Raw genomic sequence first — 22,946 nt, 5'->3', positions numbered from 1 at the left:
TTGCGGTACACGGGCCTCTCACTGTTGTGGCCTCTCCCGTTGTGGAGCACAGGCTCCAGACACGCAGGTTCAGCGGCCATGTCTCACGGGCCTAGCCGCTCTGTGGCATGTGGGATCTTCCCGGACCAGGGCACGAACCCGTGTTCCCTACATCGGCAGGCGGACTCTCAACCACTGCACCACCAGGGAAGCCCCAACCTGCTATTTTAAAGGTAGTATGGAAAAGAAATCAGGAGTATCACATATGCTACCTCAAAAACAAAACAAAAAACCCAACCATGGCAACATACCATATGGTCAGAGAACAGACACAAAGAAAGAGAAAAGGCATTAGCATGTATTTTTAAACTAAAGTTTCTAAAAACAGACTTGAAGACTTCCCTGGTGACACAGTGGATAAGAATCCACCTGCCAGTGCAGGGGACACAGGTTCGAGCCCTGGTCTGGGAAGATCCCATATGTCGTGGAGGAACTAAGCCCATGCGCCACAACTACTGAGCCTGCGCTCTAGAGCCCACGTGCCACAACTGCTGAGCCCATGTGCCCCAGCTACTGCAGCCCATGCGCCTAGAGCCCACACTCCGAAACAAGAGAAGCCACCACAAGGAGAAGCCTGCGCACCACAACAAGAGTAGCCCCCCGCTCGCCGCAACTAAAGAAAGCCTGCACATAGCAACGAAAACCCAACACAGACAAAAATAAATAGAATTAAATCTAAAATAAATAAATAATAAAAACAAACTTGTTGATAACTGACCTTGACCCCATGCTTCCTGTACAGCCCAGAGCTAGCTTTTAATGTGAGTCTTCTTCTTATGTTTGCTTTTCTCCCTGCCTGTATCGTTGTAGTTGCCAGCAGCAATTTCTGAGAAAACCTTGACCTTCCCTTTGATAAAGCAAGCCGGGAAACTAGAGAAAACCAACTTTAACCATCCAACTAAAGCTACCCTCAACCAACATGCTTCAGAGAAAAGAAAAAAAAAAAAACCTTTATTTTTAAATTTTTAAACCCGAAGAGCTTGGAGTCTCTGCTGCGTTTATACATCTTTGGCTCCTTCCCACTAGGGGCCCTATCGTTCGGGCTCTGTGTGCTGCAAGCGACAGAAACCAGCTCTAGCCAGCCTCAGGGATGGAGCACTTCAGGGTAGCACCCCAGCCAGTGCTCAAAACCAGCTTCCTTATTTTCCCCACCATGTTCACAGCAGCATAGTTATAATAGCCATGAGGTAGAAACCACCCAAGTGCCCATGACGCTTAATGGATAAAAAAAAATACACTCTAAACTGTATGGTGGAATATTATTTAGCCTTAAAAATGAAGGAAGGGCTTCCCTGGTGGCGCAGTGGTTGAGAGCCCGCCTGCCGATGCAGGGGACAGGGGTTCATGCCCCAGTCCGGGAGGATCCCGCATGCCGCGGAGCGGCCGGGCCCGTGAGCCATGGCCGCTGAGCCTGCGCGTCCGGAGCCTGTGCTCCACAACGAGAGAGGCCACAGCAGTGAGAGGCCCGCCTACCACACACACACACAAATAATAAAATAAAAGAAGGAAATTCTGACATGTTACAACATGGATGAACCTTGAAGGCCTTATGCTAAGTGAAATACGCCAGTCACAAAAAGACAGGTACCATGTGATTTCACTTATTTGAGGTACTTGGTACTTAGAGTAGTCCAATTCATAGAGACAGAATGTTGGTCACCACGGGCTGGGTGGCGGAGGGAATGGGGAGTTGTTGTCTAATGGTTAATAGAGTTTACATTTTGCAAGACGAAAAAGTTCTGGAGATCCATCTCACAGAAATGTGACTATACTAACACCACTGAATAAACAGCTTCCCTCTCTCCATGTCTGGGCTCCACTCCCTCATGCTGGCTGCATTCTGAAGTCCCACCAGGTCACTCCAGATCCTGGTGTCCAGCCAAGTCTTCTTGGGTCTCCTTGGCTCTGATTGCATCACTTGCCCCACCACTGAACCAATCAGTATGTCCAGGGAGTGTGATTGGTTGAGTGCTTAGCCCCACCCACAGCAATGGGCCGACAGATTGGGAGGGAGATTCCTGGAATTTCCAGAAGAGCCAGGTGGGTTGCGGCCTGTCCACTACGGCAGTGAACCACTTGAGTCATGAGATATGAGCACTCCCTTTAGCACCCTGGCAGTTAGTGGGCAGTGAGGCACATCTACCTGAGCATCCCAGCACAAAAGGGAATTCCTCCACACTACCCGTGGTCTCTCGATTTGTTTTCTATCAGGCGGGGGTAAAACATATTCAAATTTCCCCCTTCCCACCTTCAGCCCTTTCATTCGATAAATCTTTATTAAATCGATGAGGAAAGGTTGTAGGAATGATTGAGGCAAGACAGCCCCAGAGGAGAGGACGGGAAGGGATAGGATGGATGGAGAAGTGAGTGCAAGGCAGGAGCAGGACACCTCAGCTTCTGAAAGGAGAGAAAGGAAGAAAGCTTCGGTGGAGACCGAGGTGCCCACAGTGGAGAGAAATTCGAATCTTCACATAAGGTAACAGAGTTCTGGAACACTGCCAAGTCCGTTCCTGAAACAGGTTTCAACGGGGCCAGTGTCATCATAAATGCTGGGCCAGGTGTCGCCAGGCAATTGGAGTTTGATTTTCCCGAACAGTGTTCTCCCTGACTCCAAAAAAGTCTTCAGGGGAATTCACCAGATTCTTGACTTGGCTGGGAAAGACTGTAGCTAAAAGACTGGTTTGGGAACCTGAGTGAGTGGAGAACCTTCCTCTTGAATACAATCCAGCTGGAGCTATAGGAAGTTCTGTCTGCCAGTGCTCCTATTTCGGAAGCATTCTGTCCTGTTTCTCATTCTGTGTCTGCAGTCTGCAGAAAGAGAAACGTGACCGCCACAGGCGGCAAACCTTTGAACTTAGCTTCTTCCTTGAAAAGTGTGTTTTTTTCTGCCAAGCGACTGGGGGTAGGGTTGGGGCAGAGAAGGGAGAGAGAGACAGAGAGGGAAAGAACTTTCCAGAACCCCAGTCCCACCACCCTCTCCACCACCACCTGAGCTTGGTGAAGTCCTTAACCTCTCCAAGCCTCATTTGTAAGCTAGGAATAAGGAGAGCTCCTCCCCTTCAGGGCTATCGCGAGAAATCGGTGAGTAATTACAATAAATGGTAGCATTCACGATGTCACGGTTTAACCACTAGGCACAGGGAGGGACGGCCACAACAGCATTAACCAAGAAAAAGCCAGGTGTCAGCACCTCTCAGCATTTGCTTCTCCTGGTGTAGATGGATTTTGATGTGCTCTCTAATGAAAGTAGATAGAGACATCTTCCGCCGGGTCAGATGAAAAAAGGTTCCCTCGATAGATATTTATGGAGCGTCTGCCAAGAATCAGATGTGGCAGATGTTGAGGATCACAGGCTAATGAGCCAGCTGGGTTTCGAGCCAGTTGGGGTGCCTGCCACCCCAGAGCTCTCGGCTTCGGGGAAGAGGTGGAATGGGAGTGCCAGGGAGACACACAGTGTGGATGTGTGTGTCCTGGAGAGCTGGGCTTGAATCTCGGAGATGTGTTCATTCATTCTTTCAACCAATATTTAAGGACCTACTGTGTATGTGCCAAGGGTTTATTCTAGGAGCTGAGGATACGGTGCTGAGCAAGGTAGACAAAAAGCTGTCAGCCTCTCAGAGCTCAGAGGTGGCGTTGTACCAGCTCAGACGCTCACTGCCAAATCTGTGGTCCTGGGAAAGTCACTAGGTCTTGCTCAGCCTCGGGCTCATCACAGAGCATCAGGGGTATTAAATGAGGTAATGCATGTGAATCTCTTGACTGGGTGCCTGGCACGAAGGCTGCACCCAATAAATGGTGGTGCGATAGTGTGCAAGGTGACCCATGGTGGGGACCGCCATCCCAAATTTGGGGAGAGTGTGGGAGGGATTCTTGGGAGAAGTGACTTATACGCCGAAATCTAGGGCAGCAATTATGTCGCCGGGACAGAAAGGTGAAGACCACCCCAGCTGCTCGTAACCTCCCCTGACCCTCTTGTCTGCCCCTGCAGGTCTCCTTCCCATGGGTGAGGGGCCCAGCACCTTGGCCAAGGCCACAGCCACCTTGGGCCACCCAGGAACTGAACCAGTCACCCTCACCACCACAGACCCCCTTCTACCCGGGCATCTGGACAGCGCCAGTGCAGAGGAGCTGGTCGCAGGGGTCCCCCGAGCCCCCCATGGTCCCACCAGCCTCCCACAGGCGGCCCGTGAGTGCCAGCGAGAAGATGTTCTCCTTCAAGGTGGACAGAGCCTCCCACAGCGTTCCCATCATCAGGCAAGGTACTCATGGGCGCTTCCTTGGCGGCTTTGGGGAGGGGCTTTTGCTAGGAGGACGGGTCTCAGTTTCTGCTTTCCCCTTTTTTTAAAAATTTTTATTGAGGTGCAGTTGATTTACAGTGTTGTGTTAGTTTCAGGTATGCAGCACACTGAATCTGTTCAACATATACATGTATCCACTCTTTTTAAGATTCTTTTCCCATATAGACCATTACAGAGTATTGAGGAGAGTTCCCTGTGCTATCCAGTAGGTCCTTCTTAGTTATCTCTTTTATGTATAGTATTGTGTATGTCAATCCCTCTCTTCCAATTTATCCCTCCCCCCTCTTATTCCCGGTAACCATAAGTTTATTTTCTACATCTGTAACTCTATCTCTGTTTTGTAGATAAGTTCATTTGTACCTTTTTTTAGATTCCACATATAAGCAATATGGTATGATATTTGTCTTCCTCTGGCTTTTGCTTATGTTCTCTGGTTCTGAAGTAGAACATAATCAAATGTGAAAAAATTGGGATAAGCAGAAAGTTAGAAAACAGTAAAAGATAAGCTGTCACCCTTATCACCAGAATTCTCCCTGTTGACTTTTTGGTACAAACTCCTCCAAGACTGTGCTCTGCCCATCTGCACACGTCAGTACCTCTGTGGTGAGTGTGTGTGTGTGTGTGTGTGTGTGTGTGTGTTTGTACATATATATGAATATATATGAATTTGTATCAGAATCTAAATTTATATACTTCAACTCAGATGTACAGACATATTGGTAACTGAAATCCCTCTTGCCTTAGGAGGTTTTTAAATATTTTATTACCATTTTACAGGTAAGAGGAGACTGAGGCTTATGGAGAAAATTATTTCTCTGGAGGTTATGTATTCAATCTAATCTAAAATAACGCTTTTCGGTCAAATTTAAGGCTGGTTATCTCAGTGACTGTCACTCACAGCCTGGTCACTTTGGGGACACACAGCCATCAGGGTTTCCTTCTCCCCCCCGCCCCCCCAGAAGGCCTCATGGCACTTGGGGAGGAGACTTCCTGTCTGTCACCATCCTCTTGGCCTTGCCAGGCTTACTGGCAGAGTAGCTGGGTCGACTTAGTCCCTGGCATGATTCCCAGGTTTCTTCTGTGGCCACTGGTGTGAAGGTCCCATTCTCTGTTTTCTGTGTCCCAGCCCCAGACCCCTCTGAGTCCCCAGGTCTCTCGATGCCTCCACACCCTTCCCTGGTCTCACTCAGGACCACTCACCTAGTCACTTCCCTCAGCCATTCAAATAATAGTTATTATTCTGAAATAAACAGACTAAGGAGCAAATGAAAGGTATCTCTGCAGTTTACATCATCATCATCATCATCTAAGGAACGCTCATGTACCAACCACCCAAGTTAAGAAATTACTCAGCCATTTACCCCCAGCATTTTTTTAAATTTAATTTTATTTATTTCTTTATTTATGGCTGTGTTGGGTCTTCACTTCTGTGCGAGGGCTTTCTCCAGCTGCGGCGAGCAGGGGCCACTCTTCATCGCGGTGCGCAGGCCTCTAACCATCGCGGCCTCTCTTGTTGCGGAGCACAAGTTCCAGCCGCGCAGGCTCAGTAGTTGTGGCTCACGGGTCCAGCTGCTCCGTGGCATGTGGGATCTTCCCAGACCAGGGTTCGAACCTGTGTCCCCTGCATTGGCAGGCAGACTCTCAAACACTGCGCCACCAGGGAAGCCCCCCACCAGCATTTTAATGTGAAAACTTTCAAACATACAGCAAAGCAAAAAGAATTTTATAGAGACAGCTCTCCTCCTAATTCTACCGCTAACACTTTGCTGTACTCTTTATTACATTTCTGTCTACCCATCCTTCTTGTCCTGCATTAATCCATCTTATTTTTTGGATGCATTTCAAAATAAATAGCACACATCTGTAGTCCTCCCCCTAAATGTTTTAGCACATATACCATTAACTAGAACTCAACATTTTTTGTCTCCTTCATGTAAAATGAACACAGAATGTGTATTAGTTATCATGAATGCATAACGAATTCTCCCCAAACGTAGTAGCCTAAAGCAAAATCAAACATGTGTTATCATCTATACGGTTTCTGTGGGGTCAGGAATTTGGCAGCAGCTTAGCAGGACGGCTGTGGCTCAGGGTCCCTCGTAAGGCTGCAGTCATCTGAAGGCTTGACCTGGGCCAGAGGATCCACTTCGAACACGGCTGCTCACATGGGTGTCAGCAGGAGGCCCCGGTTCCTCACCACATGGGCCTCCCCAGAGAGTGGCTCGAGCGTTCTCATGACACGGCAGCTGCTCCTCCTGAGCAAGTGATCCTGGAGGACAAGATGGAAATGGCAACATCTCTTGTGACTAAGCCTCAGAAGTCATGCTCTGTCATTGTTGCAGTATCCTGATGGTTACCCAGGGCATCACCCTCCAGTGTGGGAGAAGACTACACACGGGCCTGAAGACCAGGAGGCGGGGATTATCAGCAGTCATCTTGGAGGCCGGCTACCACAGCCTGCCCTCGGGTCCTCAATGATTCACACTCCTCCTCCTCTCTCCCGAGGCCCCCCAGAATCTCACCCCAGTAACAGCATCGGCTCAAATTCCAGAATCTCGTCTAAATCAAGTCCAGGTACGGATGGGGCTCATGGGTGTAGTACGTTACGTTCAGCTCATCAAGTACTACTTCCAGAAATCTGAAGACCTCTGAACAAAGGGTCTGTCCCTCACACACCCAGCACATATTGGTGGGACAGACATAGCATCACTGCTACATACACTCCTCTTGTTCCAAAAGAAGAAAAACAGGAAGCACACAGGAGTCCCTGGCCCAAAGCAGTTCTGAAGTCCAGCTGGGAAAATATCGGCAGTTCCTTGACTGGGCTTCAGTCCAACTCTTGCCCAGAAATGACTTTCCAGGGCTCTTGGCTCTGCCCCTGGTCCGTGAGTTCCGCCTTCTGAGTCGTCCTCCCTTTCCTATGAAAGGTGTCCTATGGATGTGGCTGCATAGTTTTATAGCCTGCTTCCTGCCTGTAGAAGCTTGGGGGTCCAGACACTTCTTTGACTTTTGTGGGTCTCTGTCAGTCTGAGTTGGCAGTGCTTCTTATTGGGGTTCATCCTATCAGGCAAAAACCACGCCCACAGACTTTTTTGTCACAAGCCCTTCCACCATGGGCTTCTGCAAAGACTGACAAAGGACAGAAGCTTCTTAGAAGCCCAGTTCTTTGACCGAAGGGTTCTCTTGGACACTGCCCTGGATCTGTATTCTTTTTTTTTTTTTTTTTTTTTTTTGCGGTATGCGGGCCTCTCACTGTTGTGGCCTCTCCCGCTGCGGAGCACAGGCTCCGGACACGCAGGCCCAGCGGCCATGGCTCACGGGCCCAGCCGCTCCGCGGCATATGGGATCCTCCCAGACCGGGGCACGAACCCGTATCCCCTGCATCGGCAGGCGGACTCTCAACCACTGCGCCACCAGGGAGGCCCTGGATCTGTATTCTTAACAAAGGATTTTACAACCACACCCTCAGCTTCTTCTCTGGACTGTGTTTTCTTGAGAGTGCCCTTGATTTGATCTTTGCCCAGAACCTGTTTCTTACATTTCATTTGCCACCTGGAGAGGCAAGGAATTTTCAAGCCCAGAACATTGCCCTGATTTAACAGCCCTTCCTTTAACTGTCTCTCCCCCTCACATTTCACTATAAGTAGCAAGAAGTAACCAGGCAGCACCTTCCAAGACTCTGTCTGGGACTCTCTCTAGCTAGACCATTCAGCCTCATCACAAACATTTTCTACCTTCCTCATGACCACAGGCAATGTGTTAGGAACCCTTCTGCCACCACCTGACAAGGATCCCTTAACCCCAGTAACATTTTCCTCACTTTCCTGGAACCCTTCCCTCACTGCCTCCTCAAAGGCCATCGGGCTTCTACTAAGATTATTCAGGCTTTCTCAAAGACTCTTGGCCAAAGTCCTCCAGCTTCTGGCCACTGTTCCATCCCAAACCACTCCACATTGTAGGGTTTTTGTTAAATTTTGCACCACTCCTGGTGCCCAAACCTGTATTTGCTACTTATTGTTGCATAACAAATTACTGCAGGATGTAATGGCCTAAAACAACAGTAAACATTTATTATCTCCTAGTTTCTCTGAGTCAGGAAGTTGGGAATGGCTTCGCTGGGGGATTCTTGCTCAGGCTTGTCCATGAGGTGGCAGTCATGGTGGTGGCTGGGCTGTGGTCCTCTGGAGGCTTGTCTGGGGCTGGAGGACCCACCTCCAGGATGGGTCACTCCCATGGCTTTTGGTAAGAGGCCTCAGTTCTTCACTAAGTGCACCTCTCCATACATTGCTTGAGCATCCTCAAGCTGCCAGCTCCTTCAGACAAGTGGTCCTAGAGAGTGAGGCAGAAGCTGCAATGTCTTTTATGATCTAACCTCAGGAATCAAACTGTGTCATTTCTGCAATATCCTTGGTTACATAGAGAAGCTTTGTTACGGACTGAATTGCATTCCCCCAAAATGCATATGCTGAGGCCTCAATCCCAATATCGCAGAATGTGACCATATTTGGAGATAGTGTATTGAAATAGATGAGTAAGTTAAAATGAGATGATTGGGTGGGCCCTAATCCAAGGGCTGGTGTCCTTGTAAGAAGAGAGAGAGAGACGCCAGGGATGCACGTGCACAGAGAAAAGGGCATGTGAGGACACAGCAGGAAGGTGGCCGTCTGCAAGCCAAGGAGAGAGGCCTAACCCTGCCCACACCTTGATCTTGGACTTCCAGCCTCCAGAACTGTGAGAAAATGAATTTCTTTTGTTAAGACCTCCTATGGTGTTTTGTTATGGCAGCCCCAGCTAACTAATATAAAGTCCATCCAGTATTGGAGAGGATGATGCAAGGGTCTGAATACCAGGAGACAAGAATCAGTGGGGCCATCTTGGAGACTGGCTACCACACCATGAAAGGTGTAGATCTTGAGTGTGCTCATTGAGTTTTGACGGTCGTGTACACCTATGTAACCCAAACTCCTATCAAGATATAGAACATTACCATCACCCCAGAAAGTTCCCTCATGTCCCTGCCCAGTCAATTCCCAGCCCCAGGCCCCAGAGGCACCCACTCTTCTGAATTCTCTTCCCGCTATGGATTAGATATTCCTGTTCTAGAATCTCAAGTACACAGAACCATGTAGTACATGTTCCTTTGTGGAAGGCTTTTTTCACTCAGCATAGTATTTCTGAGATTCATTCATTTTGTTGTATGGATCATGTTCTGTTTTATGAACATATATACAGGGTTTTGGGGGTTGTTTTTTTAATGCATCCTTTGGACACATGGCACATGGGCTGTTTCTTTTCTTTTTTTCACTCCGCCATTTAAATTTTTCCACTGTAATCACCGGTTTCTCCAGTGCCATGTTGAACTTGGGGCTTCTCTAAAAGACTTGCATCCCCCCTGGAGAAATGAAGGATGATTCGTATGGCTTAGATTCCCTCACATCTACCTGGGCTCTATCTCCTCAGCTTCTCAGCCAGGTCTCATGTTTCCAAACGTTTGCCCTCGTTCCCCTGACACACTCCCCATCCTCAGAAAAGGACTTTCATCTTCCCGTGTCATGGGGAGTTCCTTTCTGTCTGGGCCTCTCTACTCCACGCTTTAGAGAAAACTCTGTTCTCCAGTCCTCCATGCTGTCTCTTGACAGAAAACACCTCTTTTTAAGGGTTCCGAGAAAGCTCTTTCCTCTCTTAGCAAAGCTGGGCTCTTCCAATTAAATTGGTTTACTGTTAGACTGTCACCTTGCTTTAGACTTGAAAAATTCTATTTGAAAACCCAAAGCCAAGGATTTATTTACTGCAGATCAGGTCAGGGTTTCTCAATCTTGGCACAGTGACATGTGCGGCCGGATAACTCCTTGTTGTAGGATCTGTCCTGTCCACTGTAGAAAGTTTAGCAGCATCCCTGACTCCTACCCACCAGAGATACCAGTAGCAACACCACCACCACCACCACCCCTAACTGTGGTACTCAAAAATGTCTCCAGACATTGTCAAAAATCAAAACGTCATTTTGCCTGGGGGAAAAATCACCCTGTTTTAGTTAATACTCATCCTTCCTTTACCACAAGGCAATAAAACATCAGCTCCAAGGCCAAATCTTAATGGCAAGAGCCCATGGGAGGTGGGGAAGAATTACTGAGAAAAGAAAATATGTGGAGTGACTTATTAAAATAGCATCTTGATTCATATATATATATATATATTTTTTCCCAATAATGGGATCATATGAACCTAACATAGGTAACCTTTTTTTTTCTTTTTTTGGCCGTGCCGCTCAGCTTGCGGGATCTTTGTTCCCCAGCCAGGGATGGAACCTGTGCCCCCTGCAGTGGAAGCACAGAATCCTAACCACTGGACTGCCAAGGAATTCCCTACCTGATTTTTAAAATTCAATAATATATCATAAACATCTTCCCACTTCAATACATTGACTGCATAGTGGTTAAAAGCATAGGCTCTGAATCCAACAAACTTAGGTTCATCCCTTGACTCTACCACTTACCAGCTGTGTGTCCTTGAGCAGATGACTTGACGTCTCTGTGCCTCATACCTCTCACGTATAAAATGGAGATGGGAATAATAATGCCTATCTCACCGGGTTGTTATGAAGACGAAATCGTATCCTGCGTGTAAGTGCTGAGCACAGCGCCAGGTGCATAGCGAACATTCAGTAAATATTAAAATATTTAATTTTTTAATATTTAAATTTTAATATTTTAATAATTTTAATATTTAAATTTTAAATATTAAAATTTAAAAATTAAGTTATTACCTAAGCATGATTGTTATTTAACTTTTATTTACAACTTACAATGTCTGAAAGACACAGTTAAGGTGCACACAAACTGCCCCTGCTGCACACTGGTGATAATTGGAGCGCACCAGGACAGCTGGGGGTTGTTAAAATATTAAAGTAACTTCCCTGCCTTTGGCCAACAGCTCATGCCCGAAAATTCTTAAAGTGCCTGCGTCCCCATATCCGCCTTCCCACCGCCCCAGCCCTCCCGACCCTACCTGGGGCTTCTCCCCACTGGGACCTCCGAAGGATCCAGCATCTAGAGTTAAGCCGGTTTGGTCATACATGGCCCTTAGGTTCTTTCTGATAAATAACAGTAGCCGGTAAAGAAGTTTGCGGCAGGTGAGGGGTAACTGCTCCCGCACCTCCCTGCCTGGGTGTAAGGAAAGCAAGTCTCAGAGCAAATTCTAGCCCTACAAAGACTTTCGGTAAACACACCTTCCCTAATAAAGGGACCTTATCGATCAGCCTGTTCTGTAAGTTTTATGAAGTCCCCCCTCCGGCCATCATCTTGCGGGGAAGGGTCCCTCAAGACAGCCACGACAGGGTCGCAGAGGCAGCCGGAGTCACCCCTAGAGATGGCATCAGATGCCAGAACTCTAAGCTGAGACTGGACAGGGGCCCATTTAGGGTCAGACCCCGTGGCCCTCCCTGGGGAGGCAGTACCTTCCTCCAGTGGGAGCCGATTTCTTGAGGAATCTGAAAACAGATCAAGTCTTCTTCCTGAAAATTCACTTTCCAAATTGAGATACACAATCAGTGTAAAATAAACCCCAGATTTCAAAGGCTTCATGCCTCGAAGAAAAAGAATATAAAATATCTCCATATTTTTTGTCGATTACGTGTTGAAATGATGTTTTTTTTAATGTATTGGGTTAAATCAAATTGATCATTAAAAAATTCATCTCTTCTTTTTACCTTTTTAATGCGACTACTAGAAAATTGAAAATTGCATTCTGTAGCTCCCATCATTTCTCTATCAGGCACTGCTGCTATAGTCAGTTAGGACTTAGCTGCTCAGGATCCAAGAGAGTCAGATGGGGGCAGTGAGCTTCAAATAAAAGTTTTCTAATCATGGACCTAGTTGGGGAGGTGGAGGGAGAGAAAATGGGCAGCTGCTGAAGTTCCAGGCCCTTGTGTTCCTCGCGCCCCAGGAACCACTGTGGCCAGGGCTGTTCATTCAACACGCAAGGCTGTGCATTCTCCGGGCACCACAGGCCATCAGCTATGTCCACTAGAGGTTCTGGGGTCCACAAACAGGTTTGAGACCTGGCTGGGGGGCAGGAATCTTTGACTCTAAAATGCATAAATAAAAAAGGCAGAAGCAAAATGAATAAATGATGAATGTCCACAAACATGACAGTGCCTGCTTCATCCATCATTGATGTTAAGACTCATTAAAGTTCCATCACCACTGAAAACAATTTGTTCAGCTTCTCACTTCACAGGAAGATAAGAATGTGCAGTGACTGTCCAGAAACCATAGTCACTTGGAAATTGAAAATACGCTGCTTGGGCCCAAGTGATCTCACACGTAGAATTATAGAAATCTTGACAAACGTTTCTACACCAAGAAAAAGAAGTGTATTCAGTGTTGATGTGAGTGAATTGCGAGATGTCTGATGTGATACAGAGTGGGGTCCCCAAACACAATGCCATAATCCCTGAAAGTCATATAAAAAGGCCTTGTAATACTGGGGTAAATAAGAAAAAATATAGGAAAGCTTAAATGGCTGTCAAGTGGATCCTAGTTAAACACGTTTGGCACACTTGTACAATGGACCCCAATGCTACCCTTGAAAAGAACCCAGTACAGCCTCAAATACTGACATGGGAAGATGTTTTTGATATTGTTAGCTGAAAAGTAAGCTGGATAAGCATCTCTATCATGTAAATGCATTTTTGTTTTTTGAAAAGATATGGCTGCAATAAAAAAATATATAGCTAATGTTTAGTGCTAAATGCTCTACCTGAGGGGTCAGCAAACTTTTCCTGTAAAGAGCCAGATAGTAAATACTTTAGTACTTGTGGGTCACATGGTCTCTGCTGCAACTACTCAGCTCTGCCTCTGTAGCTGGGAAGCAGCCATAAATAATATGTAAATCAATCACTGTGGCTGTGTTGCAATAAAACTTTATTTACAAAAATAGGCAGAAGGCCAGATTTGGCCGCAGGGCCATAGTTTGCCAAGCCCTGCTCTATATCATTATTCTATTTAATCTCCAGATAGCCCTTTATAGCAGAGACTATCAGTGATCCTAAATTATGTATGTGGAAACTAAGGCTTAGAAAGAGCAAATGACTTGCCCAAGGTCATCAGCTCTTATGCGGCATAGAAAAAAGTCTGGAAAGAGACACACCACAGTGCATCAGTGCAGTTAATGCTGGGGAAGAGAAATGAGGCAGCTCTTACCCTTTCCAGTCCTCCTGTAATGCTTTCAGTGCATAAGTCTCATGAATGTGAAGGTTAATCTGAAAATATTCTTTAAGACTTTGGGGAAACTCACTGTCTCCTCTGCATTCTCTGTTGACCTTGTGTGTTAGTGTGGACCAACGCGGCGGAACTGTCGGAACAATCAGTGGCCGAGGAAATTCCTGGGACAGGGCCCTACAGAGAAATTTTTGTGGACCAGGACCTGTCCCAGCACGATAAGGTGAGGGGTCTTGGGGAAGCACAGAGCTACAGCAGCAAGAGGGACCATGGAGAGATTGCCACTGCCTCTTGTTCTCTGTGTCTCAAGGACTGTCCCTTTTTCCTACTTCCAAGAAACCACCTCTTCCTCCCAAGACATTCAGCCAGGTTTGGCCACTGCTCATTTTATCCCAAATAACATCTACAACTACAAGGTACTGAGCACCTACTGTGTGCTGGGCCATGTCCTGTGCACTTGACATTTATTAGCTTGTTAATCTTCACCATCTTCAAAATAGATTTTATCACCCTCACTTTGCAGATGAGGAAACTGAATCTCAGAGAGGTTCAGTAATGTGTTCAAGGCTGCCCAGTGCAAGGAGCAGTGTTAGGATTCAAACCGAGGTCTGGTTAGCTTCTCAGCGGGTACTTCTAACTCCCACACAGTAATCACTTGGTCAACCTTCAGTGATGGAACAGTGATGCAAAAACACGTTCCTTGCAGGAGGACGTGAGCCCTGAAGTCAGGGAGGCGTGGGCCGAGAGACTCGTTAAAGAACCAGAGAGGTTTAAAGCAGGGATGCGAGCAGAACAGGTGGATTCAAGCCATCCTGGGAAGGGCCCAGGTCAATTTCTCCCCACTTAGACACGACTCGAAAGTTACTCTAAAAGAAGCAGTCTATAATACCTCGCTTTCCTTCAGGGCCAGGGCCTGCTCCTGCAGCAATCCTCAGAGTTTGTGAGGAGCAGACCTACCTGGGGTTCTTGTCAGACACGGAAATCCAAACCTTCAGGAGGCAGGGGGTTCCATCCCAGGCATCCTGGGACCAGACTCTGAAAAAATGTTGCAGAAAGGCGAGAAGCCACACTCAGATTCTGTATTTATCGCTGTGTAACAAGCCATCCCAAAACTTAGCGGCTTCCAACAGCAATTCATTATTCCCCAGAATCTATGGGTTGACCTGGAAGGTTCCTTTGCTCGTGTCCCCTGGCCTCACTCATGCGGCCTCAGTAAGCCGCTGGCTTGGCCAGGTTGGTTGTCGGTCTCCATTGGCCTCCTTCCCACATCTAGGGCCTCAGCCAGGACGCCTGGACTGGTGCGCCCCTTTGTGCATGTGGTTTTTCATCACAGCACAGTGGTCTCGGGGTTCCCAGGGGGCCAGAACAGAAGCTGCACAGCCTGTAAGAACTTGCCTGGAGATCATGCAGCATCACTTCCACTCCATTCCGTTGGTTAAAGCTAGTCACGGGGCCAGCCCAGACTAGAGGGTGGGGAAATAGACTGGATGGCAAAACTGCAAAGTATTTGTAGCCATTTCTCAACTTGCCTCAATTTTAACTTGGAAATATAGTGCAACCACTATAATTTTTTCTATTTATAGAAAATTTTTATAAGCCATTTATCATTTTTTCTTTTTATAATAGAAATAATTCTTTCTCTTTATAAGTCGTTTATACCCTGACTTGCCAGGACTCCTTCAAGTGACAATAAACAAATTAGCTTGAGGGGGAGCATTGATTAGCTCATCTTATTGGAAAATTTAAAGGGCCACTAGCTTCAGGTATGGCTAGATCCAGGAGCTTGAATAATGTCATCAGAACACCTCCCCACTACCAACTTCTCCCCTCTGTTTCCCTCAGTGTCTGGCTTTCTTCATAAGGCTGGCTTTGTGTGTTAGAAAAGACAAACTCAGGCAAACAAGCCTACATGATCCAAAAGAAGGCAAGATCCTCTCCCTCTGTAATCGATGTGTGAAATCTCTGATTGACCAGCTTGGGCCACATGCACATGGGGAGGTGGGACAGGAAGGAGCAGGGCACATGACTGACAGTCCTACCCAGACCAAATGGAAGGAGGAACACTCCCTCCAAGAAGGGCAAGGGGACCCTCAGCAGGAAAGCAGAACCCACAGCTGTCCACTGCCCTCTGCAAACTTCTTATATTCCAGCACTGGCACGGGGCCTGGCACTTAGTTGCTGCCTGTTGAATGTTTGTTGCATGAAAAATGAATAAGCACCTGGCTGATCATAACAGGGTGAAACAGGGGAAACTGCCCAGGAGTAGGGAATATGTCTGATGCTCTCTCTTGAAGTTTTGCCACCAACTTTCACAAGGACCCAAAGGAAGGCCCCTGGCAGCAGCTGGCAATGTCAGACAGGCTTTCTCATGAGCGAGACCCTGTCCTTCCCCAGGTCACGGAGCTAGCAGGTCGTGAGGCTGACTGCACGGCTCTCCTGGGAATGAGCTGGCCCAGAAATTGCCCGTTTACCTCCTCCTGTGACTGCTTTGGAAAAGGCCTCTGGGGAATTTCTTCTTCTTCTTCTTCTTCAGTTTTTCTGACATTTTATTGATAACGTCTAGTGAGAAATTTGGGGGAATTTCTTTTTCCTTTTTTGGAAAACCTAACCAATTCTTTGGCTGCAGAGCTTTATCAATGGAGAGATGGAGGACAGGGTTAATTATACCTGTGGGTACAGTCTACCAGCAATTTTGTTTTTCCAGCCGAATGTTTATATGAGCCCATGCAAATAAATCACTATTCCTGTCTCATTTACTTTCCAGATTGAGTTACCTGGAAAAATTTCATACATGAATAGCCAAAAGAGGCTGGAAATATTAGAAGAGAGGAAAGGGAAAACAAATATTTCAGAATGTTTTAAGTTAAAAAAATAACCCTCATTATAAGCAGAATGTGGTCAAACAGAATGTTGTTTTCCTAACTACCTTTCCTAGGTCCCCAGTGTGCTAGGCTGAATATTGTAAATGAAAAAATTCTAAGTAAACTTTGTAGCAACAAAAGTTCCCAAGTGGGATGGTTGTTCTTAATATGAAAGTCTAATTCTCGGGGAAAGGAAAGTTTCCGTACCTGTGAGGTACAGACATCCATTACAGGAGTCTATATACAAGTACATCATTTTAACCCAATTCTTGTCTCTATGAGATTTTCCAAGTGACAGAGATAGCCTTGAAAGTCTGCTTTTTCCCTCCCTGCCTGCCCTCACCTTCCCAAAGAATGATACCATATTTTTCCTGTCTTTCTTTAAATGGGCTCAGCCTTACACCCAGACCCACACCTAGTAAATTTCCCATCTGGCCTCCACCCAGGATGAAATAATTCAGCTGCTGGGAAAAGAAGTCAGCCGTCTCTCCGATTTCGAACTTGAATCTAAATACAAAGACACGGTGATAGCAAGCCTGCAGAACCAAGTGGCCAACCTGAGCCAGAAGCTGTTGGAAACAGCTGCCTCCAGGCAGAAGGAGAGGGTGATCCCGCCCAAGTTTCAGGTTCTGCATGAAGAGGACGATGCCCAACAGAGAGAGATCCAGAGCTTGAAAAACCAGGTAGGGCTCAGAGACAAGTGGGTCGGGGCCTTGGGGTCACAACACAGGGTGACAGCTCTCAGGTAGAGCCTGGGGGGAACCACCCGGGTAGTTAGAAATGGGCAGTCAGCACAGCATGGTGAGGAGTACAGTTCCAGGGAGTGCAGGGTTGGCAAGTTTCTAGCCTTGTAAGAACAATATTAGATTTGATTAAGTGCCTACCATGTTCAGGCCCCGGTGCAGGTGCTTTGGGTGCATTAGCTTATTTATTTATTTATTTAATTTATTTATTTAATTTATTTATTTATGGCTGCATTGGGTCTTCGTTGCTGTGCACGGGCTTTCTCTAGTTGCAGTGAGCAGGGTCTACTCTTCACTGTGGTGCATGGGCTTCTCATTGCAGTGGCTTCTCTTGCTGCAGACCATGGGCTCTAGGCACGTGGGCTTCAGTAGTTGCAGCATGAGGGCTTCAGTAGCTGTGGCTCGCGGACTCTAGAGTGCAGGCTCAGTAGTTGTGGCCCACGGGCATAGTTTCTCCACAGCATGTGGGATCTTCCTGGACCAGGGCTCGAACTCCTGTCCCCTGCATTGGCAGGCGGATTCTTAACCACTGCACCATGAGGGAAGTCCCCTCATCAGCTAGTTAAACCTCAGTCTTCTGACAGATGCCATTCTACAGATGAGGAGACTGAGGCACGCTCAGAGATGCCCAGGAGCTTGTTACAGCTTGCACAGCAAGTGAGAGGCAGTGATGTGATTTGGGCTCAGCTCTGCCACCTTGTACACCTCATGCTTTCACACCCGCTTTGCATTTCCACCCAACTCCTGTCGCTTCAGTGACCACTTCTCACACCCACCCGGACCCAGCCAGAAAGAGCTGGAGGTGGGGAGAAGGAACCCCACAGTGTTCCAAACACTGAGGCCTTTATCACACCCTGAAGGCAGCTGCTGGTTCATTTATAGGGAATTTCACCAAAAAATCTCCACCCAGAATGTCTGGATTTACCAGTCAACTTCCTTCCTCCTGAAACTAAATCCAAAAGAAAAAAAAAATTTTTTTAAGTTTTAAAGAACTACTTTAAAATTGGCCACTGATCTTGTACATAAATTATATCTCAACAAAGTTGATAAAAAAGCAATTGGTCATTGATGAATTTTGGCCTCAGTGCATAATTCTGCTTAAAACCGTAGTCAGATTTGGTTCAACATGGCGGAGTAGAAGGACATGCTCTCACTCCCTCTTTCGAGAACACTGGAATCACAACTAACTGCTGAACAATCTTCGACAGGAAGACACTGGAACTCACCAAAAAAGATACCCCACATGCAAAGACAAAGGAGAAGGCGCAATGAGACAGTAGGAGGGGCGCAATCCCAATGAAATCAAGTCCCATCACTGCTGGGTGGGTGACTCACAAACTGGAGAACACTTATACCACAGAAGTCCACCCACTGGAGTGAAGGTTCTGAGCCCCACGTCGGGCTTCCCAACCTGGGGGTCCAGCAATGGGAGGAGGAATTCCTAGAGACTCAGACTTTGAAGGCTAGTGGGATTTGATTGCAGGACTTTGGCAGGACTGGGGGAAAGAGCGATTCCACTCTTGGAGGGCACACACAAAGTAGTGTGTGCATTGGGACCCAGGGGAAGGAGCAGTGACCCCCCTAGGAGACTGAACCAGATCTACCTGCTAGTGTTGGTGGGTCTCCTGCAGAGGCAGGGGACAGCTGTGGCTCACCAAGGGACAAGGGCACTGGCAGCAGAAGTTCTGGGAAGTATTCCTTGGCATGAGCCCTCCCAGAGTCTGCCATTAGCTCCACCAAAGAGCCTGGGTAGGCTCCAGTGTTGGGTCACTTCAGGCCAAACAACTAACAGGGAGGGAACCCAGACCCACCCATCAGCAGACAAGCAGATTAAAGTTTTACTGAGCTCTGCCTACCAATGCCACAGCCAGCTCTACCCACCACCAGTCCCTCCTATCAGGAAACTTCCACAAGCCTCTTAGATAGCCTCATCCACCAGAGGGCAGACAGCAGCAACAAGAAGAACTACAATCCTGCAGCTTGTGAAACAAAAACAATATTCACAGAAAGACAGAAAAGATGAAAAGGCAGAGGGCTATGTAACAGATGAAGGAACAAGGTAAAACCCCAGAAAACAACTAAATGAAATGGAGATAGGCAACCTTCCAGAAAAAGAATTCAGAATAATGATAGTGAAGATGATTCTGGACCTCAGAAAAAGAATGGAGGCAAAGATCGAGAAGATGCAAGAAATGTTTAACAAAGATCCAGAAGAATTCAAGAACAAACAAATAGAGATGAAGAATACAATAACTGAAAAAATAAACACACTAGAAGGAATCAATAGAATAACTGAGGCAAAAGAACGGATAAGTGACCTGGAAGACAGAATGGTGGAATTCACTGCTGCGGAACAGAATAAAGAAAAAAGAATGAAAAGAAATGAAGACAGCTTAAGAGACCTCTGGGACAACATTAAACACAACAACGTTCACATTATACGGGTCCCAGAAGGAGAAGAGAGAGAGAAAGGACCCGAGAAGATATTGAAGAGATTATAGTCAAAAACTTCCCTAACATTGGAAAGGAAATAGCCACCCAAGTCCAGGAAGCAGAGAGAGTCCCATACAGGAGAAACCCAAGGAGAAACACACCGAGACACATAGTAATCAACTTGGCAAAAATTAAAGAAAAATTATTGACAGCAGCAAGGGAAAAATGACAAATAACATACAAGGGAACTCCCAGAAGGTTAACAGCTGATTTCTCAGCAGAAACTCTACAAGCCAGAAGGGAGTGGCATGATATACTTAAAGTGATGAAAGGGAAGAACCTACAACCAAGATTACTCTACCCAGCAAGGATCTCATTGAGATTCGATGGAGAAATCAAAAGCTTGACAGACAAGCAAAAGCTAAGAGAATTGAGCACCACCAAACCAGCTCTACAACAAATGTTAAAGGAACTTCTCTAAGTGGGAAACACAAGAGAAGAAAAGGACCTACAAAAACAAACCCAAAACAATTAAGAAAATGGTCATAGAAACACACATATCGATAATTACCGTAAACGTGAATGGATCAAATGCTCCAACCAAAAGACACAGGGTTGCTGAAAGGATACAAAAACAAGACCCATCTATATGCTGTCTCCAGGCGACCCACTTCAGACCTAGGGACACATACAGACTGAAAGTGAGGGGATGGAAAAAGATATTCCATGCAAATGGAAATCAAAGGAAAGCTGGAGTAGCAATACTCATATCAGGTAAAATACACTTTAAAATAAAGAATGTTACAAGAGACAAGGAAGGACACTACGTAATGATCAAGGGATCAATCCAAGAGGAAGATATAACAATTATAAATATATATGCACCCAACATAGGAACACCTCAATACAAAAGGCAATCACTAACAGCTCTAAAAGAGGAAATCAACAGTAACACAATAATAGTGGGAGACTTGAACACCTCACTTACACCAATGGACAGATCATCCAAAGAGAAAATTAATAAGGAAACACAAGCTTTAAATGACACAATAGACCAGATAGATTTAATTAATATTTGTAGGACATTCCATCCTAAAACAGCAGATTACACTTTCTTCTCAAGTGCGCACGGAACATTTTCCAGGATAGATCACGTCTTGGGTCACAAATCAAGCCTCAGGAAATTTAAGAAAATTAAAATCATATCAAGCATCTTTTCTGACCACAACGCTATGAGATTAGAAATGAATTACAGGGGAAAACCTGTAAAAAACAGAAACACATAGAGGCTAAACAGTATGTTACTAAATAACCAAGAGATCACTGAAGAAATCAAAGAGGAAATCAAAAAATACCTTGAGACAAATGACAATGAAAACACGATGATCCAAAACCTATGGGATGCAACAAAAGCATCCCATAGTTCTAAGAGGGAAGTTCATAGCTATACAAGCCTACCTCAAGAAACAAGAAAAATCTTAAATAAACAATCTAACGTTACACCTAAAGGAACTAGAGAAAGAAGAACAAACAAAACCCAAAGTTAACAGAAGGAAAGAAATCATAAAGATCAGAGCAGAAATAAATGAAATAGAAACAAAGAAAACAATAGCAAAGATCAATAAAACTAAAAGCTGGTTCTTTGAGAAGTTAAACAAAATTGATAAACCATTATCCAGACTCATCAACAAAACGAGGGAGAGGACTCAAATCAATAAAATTAGAAAGGAAAAAGAAGTTACAACAGACACCGCAGAAATACAAAGCATCCTAAGAGACAACTACAAGCAACTCTATGCCAATAAAATGGACAACCTGGAAGACATGAACAAATTCTTAGAAAGTTATAACCTTTCAAGTCTGAACCAGGAAGAAATAGAAAATATGAACAGACCAATCACAAGTAATGAAATTGAAACTGTGATTAAAAATCTTCCAACAAACAGAAGTCCAGGACCAGAAGGCTTCACAGGTGAATGCTATCAAACATTTAGAGACGAGCTAACACCCATCTTTCTCAAACTCTTCCAAAAAATTGCAGAGGAAGGAACACTCCCAAACTCATTCTCTGAGGCCACCATCACCCTGATACCAAAACCAGACAAAGATACTACAAAAACAGAAAATTACAGACCAATATCACTGATGAATATAGATGCAAAAATCCTCAACAAAGTACTAGCAAACAGAATCCAACAACACATTAAAAGGATCATACACCATGATCAAGTGGGATTTATCCCAAAGAGGCAACGATTCTTCAATATATGCAAATCAATCAATGTGATACACCATATTAAAAAATTGAAAAAGAAAAACCATATGATCATCTCAATGGATGCAGAAAAAGCTTTTGACAAAATTCAACTCTGATTTATGATAAAAACTCTCCAGAAAGTGGGCATAGAGGGAACCTACTTCACCATAGTAAAGGCCATATATGACAAAGCCACAGCAAACATCATTCTCAATGGTGAAAAACTGAAAACATTTCCTCTAAGATCAGGAACAAGACAAGGATGTCCACTCTCACTACTATTCTTCAACATAGTTTTGGAAGTCCTAGCCACAGCAATCAGTGAAGAAAAAGCAATAAAAGGAATCCAAATTGAAAAAGAAGAAGTAAAACTGTCACTGTTTGCAGATGACAGGATACTCTACAGAGAGAATCCTAAAGATGCCACCAGAAATCTACGAGAGCTAATCAATGAACTTGGTAAAGTTGCAGGACACAAAATGAATGCACAGAAATCTCTTGCATTCCTATACACTAATGATGAAAAATCTGAAAGAGAAATTAAGGAAACACTCTCATGTACCACTGCAACCAAAAAATACAATACCTAGGAATAAACCTACCTAGGGAGACAAAGACCTGTATGCAGAAAACTGTAAGACACTGATGAAAGCAATTAAAGATGATAGCAACAGATGGAGAGATATACCATGTTCTTGGATTGGAAGCATCAATATTGTGAAAATGACTCTACTACCCAAAGCAATCTACAGATTCAATGCAATCCCTATCAAATTACCAATGGCATTTTTTAGAGAACTAGAACAAAAAAGCTTAAAATTTGTGTGGAGACACAAAAGACCCCGAATAGCCAAAGCAGTCTTGAGGGAAAAAAACGGAGCTGGAGGAATCAGACTCCCTAACTTCAGCCTATACTACAAAGCCACAGTAATCAAGACAATATGGTACTGGCACAAAAACAGAAATATAGGTCAATGGAACAGAATAGAAAGCCCAGAGATAAACCCACACACCTATGGTCAACTAATCTATGACAAAGGAGTCAAGGATATACAGTGGAGAAAAGAGAGTCTCTTCAATAAGTGGTGATGGGA

The 22,946-nt window shown here is 45.5% G+C and overlaps 1 protein-coding gene and 1 pseudogene across 2 annotated transcripts in view; one reads left to right on the top strand and one right to left on the bottom strand.

The window, feature by feature from the left end:
* Positions 1–22,946, bottom strand: part of LOC308620770 (centrosomal protein of 78 kDa-like) — a 1,829,729-nt pseudogene that overhangs the window by 905,875 nt on the left and 900,908 nt on the right. The gene's annotated exons all lie outside the window — the stretch shown is intronic.
* The window catches only part of LOC308620096 (forkhead-associated domain-containing protein 1-like), an 88,868-nt gene that overhangs the window by 32,162 nt on the left and 33,760 nt on the right, over positions 1–22,946 (top strand). The window contains exons 3-5 of the mRNA XM_081239425.1: positions 4,028–4,298; positions 13,672–13,781; positions 16,866–17,102. Of these exons, the coding sequence (XP_081095551.1) occupies positions 4,028–4,298; positions 13,672–13,781; positions 16,866–17,102 (618 nt within the window). The remainder of the gene's footprint in view (positions 1–4,027; positions 4,299–13,671; positions 13,782–16,865; positions 17,103–22,946) is intronic.

The sequence above is a fragment of the Mesoplodon bidens genome (genome assembly GCF_964165515.1).
Source record: "Mesoplodon bidens genome assembly, chromosome: 7".
NCBI classification, from domain to species: domain Eukaryota; kingdom Metazoa; phylum Chordata; class Mammalia; order Artiodactyla; family Ziphiidae; genus Mesoplodon; species Mesoplodon bidens.
The sequence above is the reverse complement of the archived record's forward strand: the minus strand, read 5'-3'. Positions and strand labels throughout refer to the sequence as shown.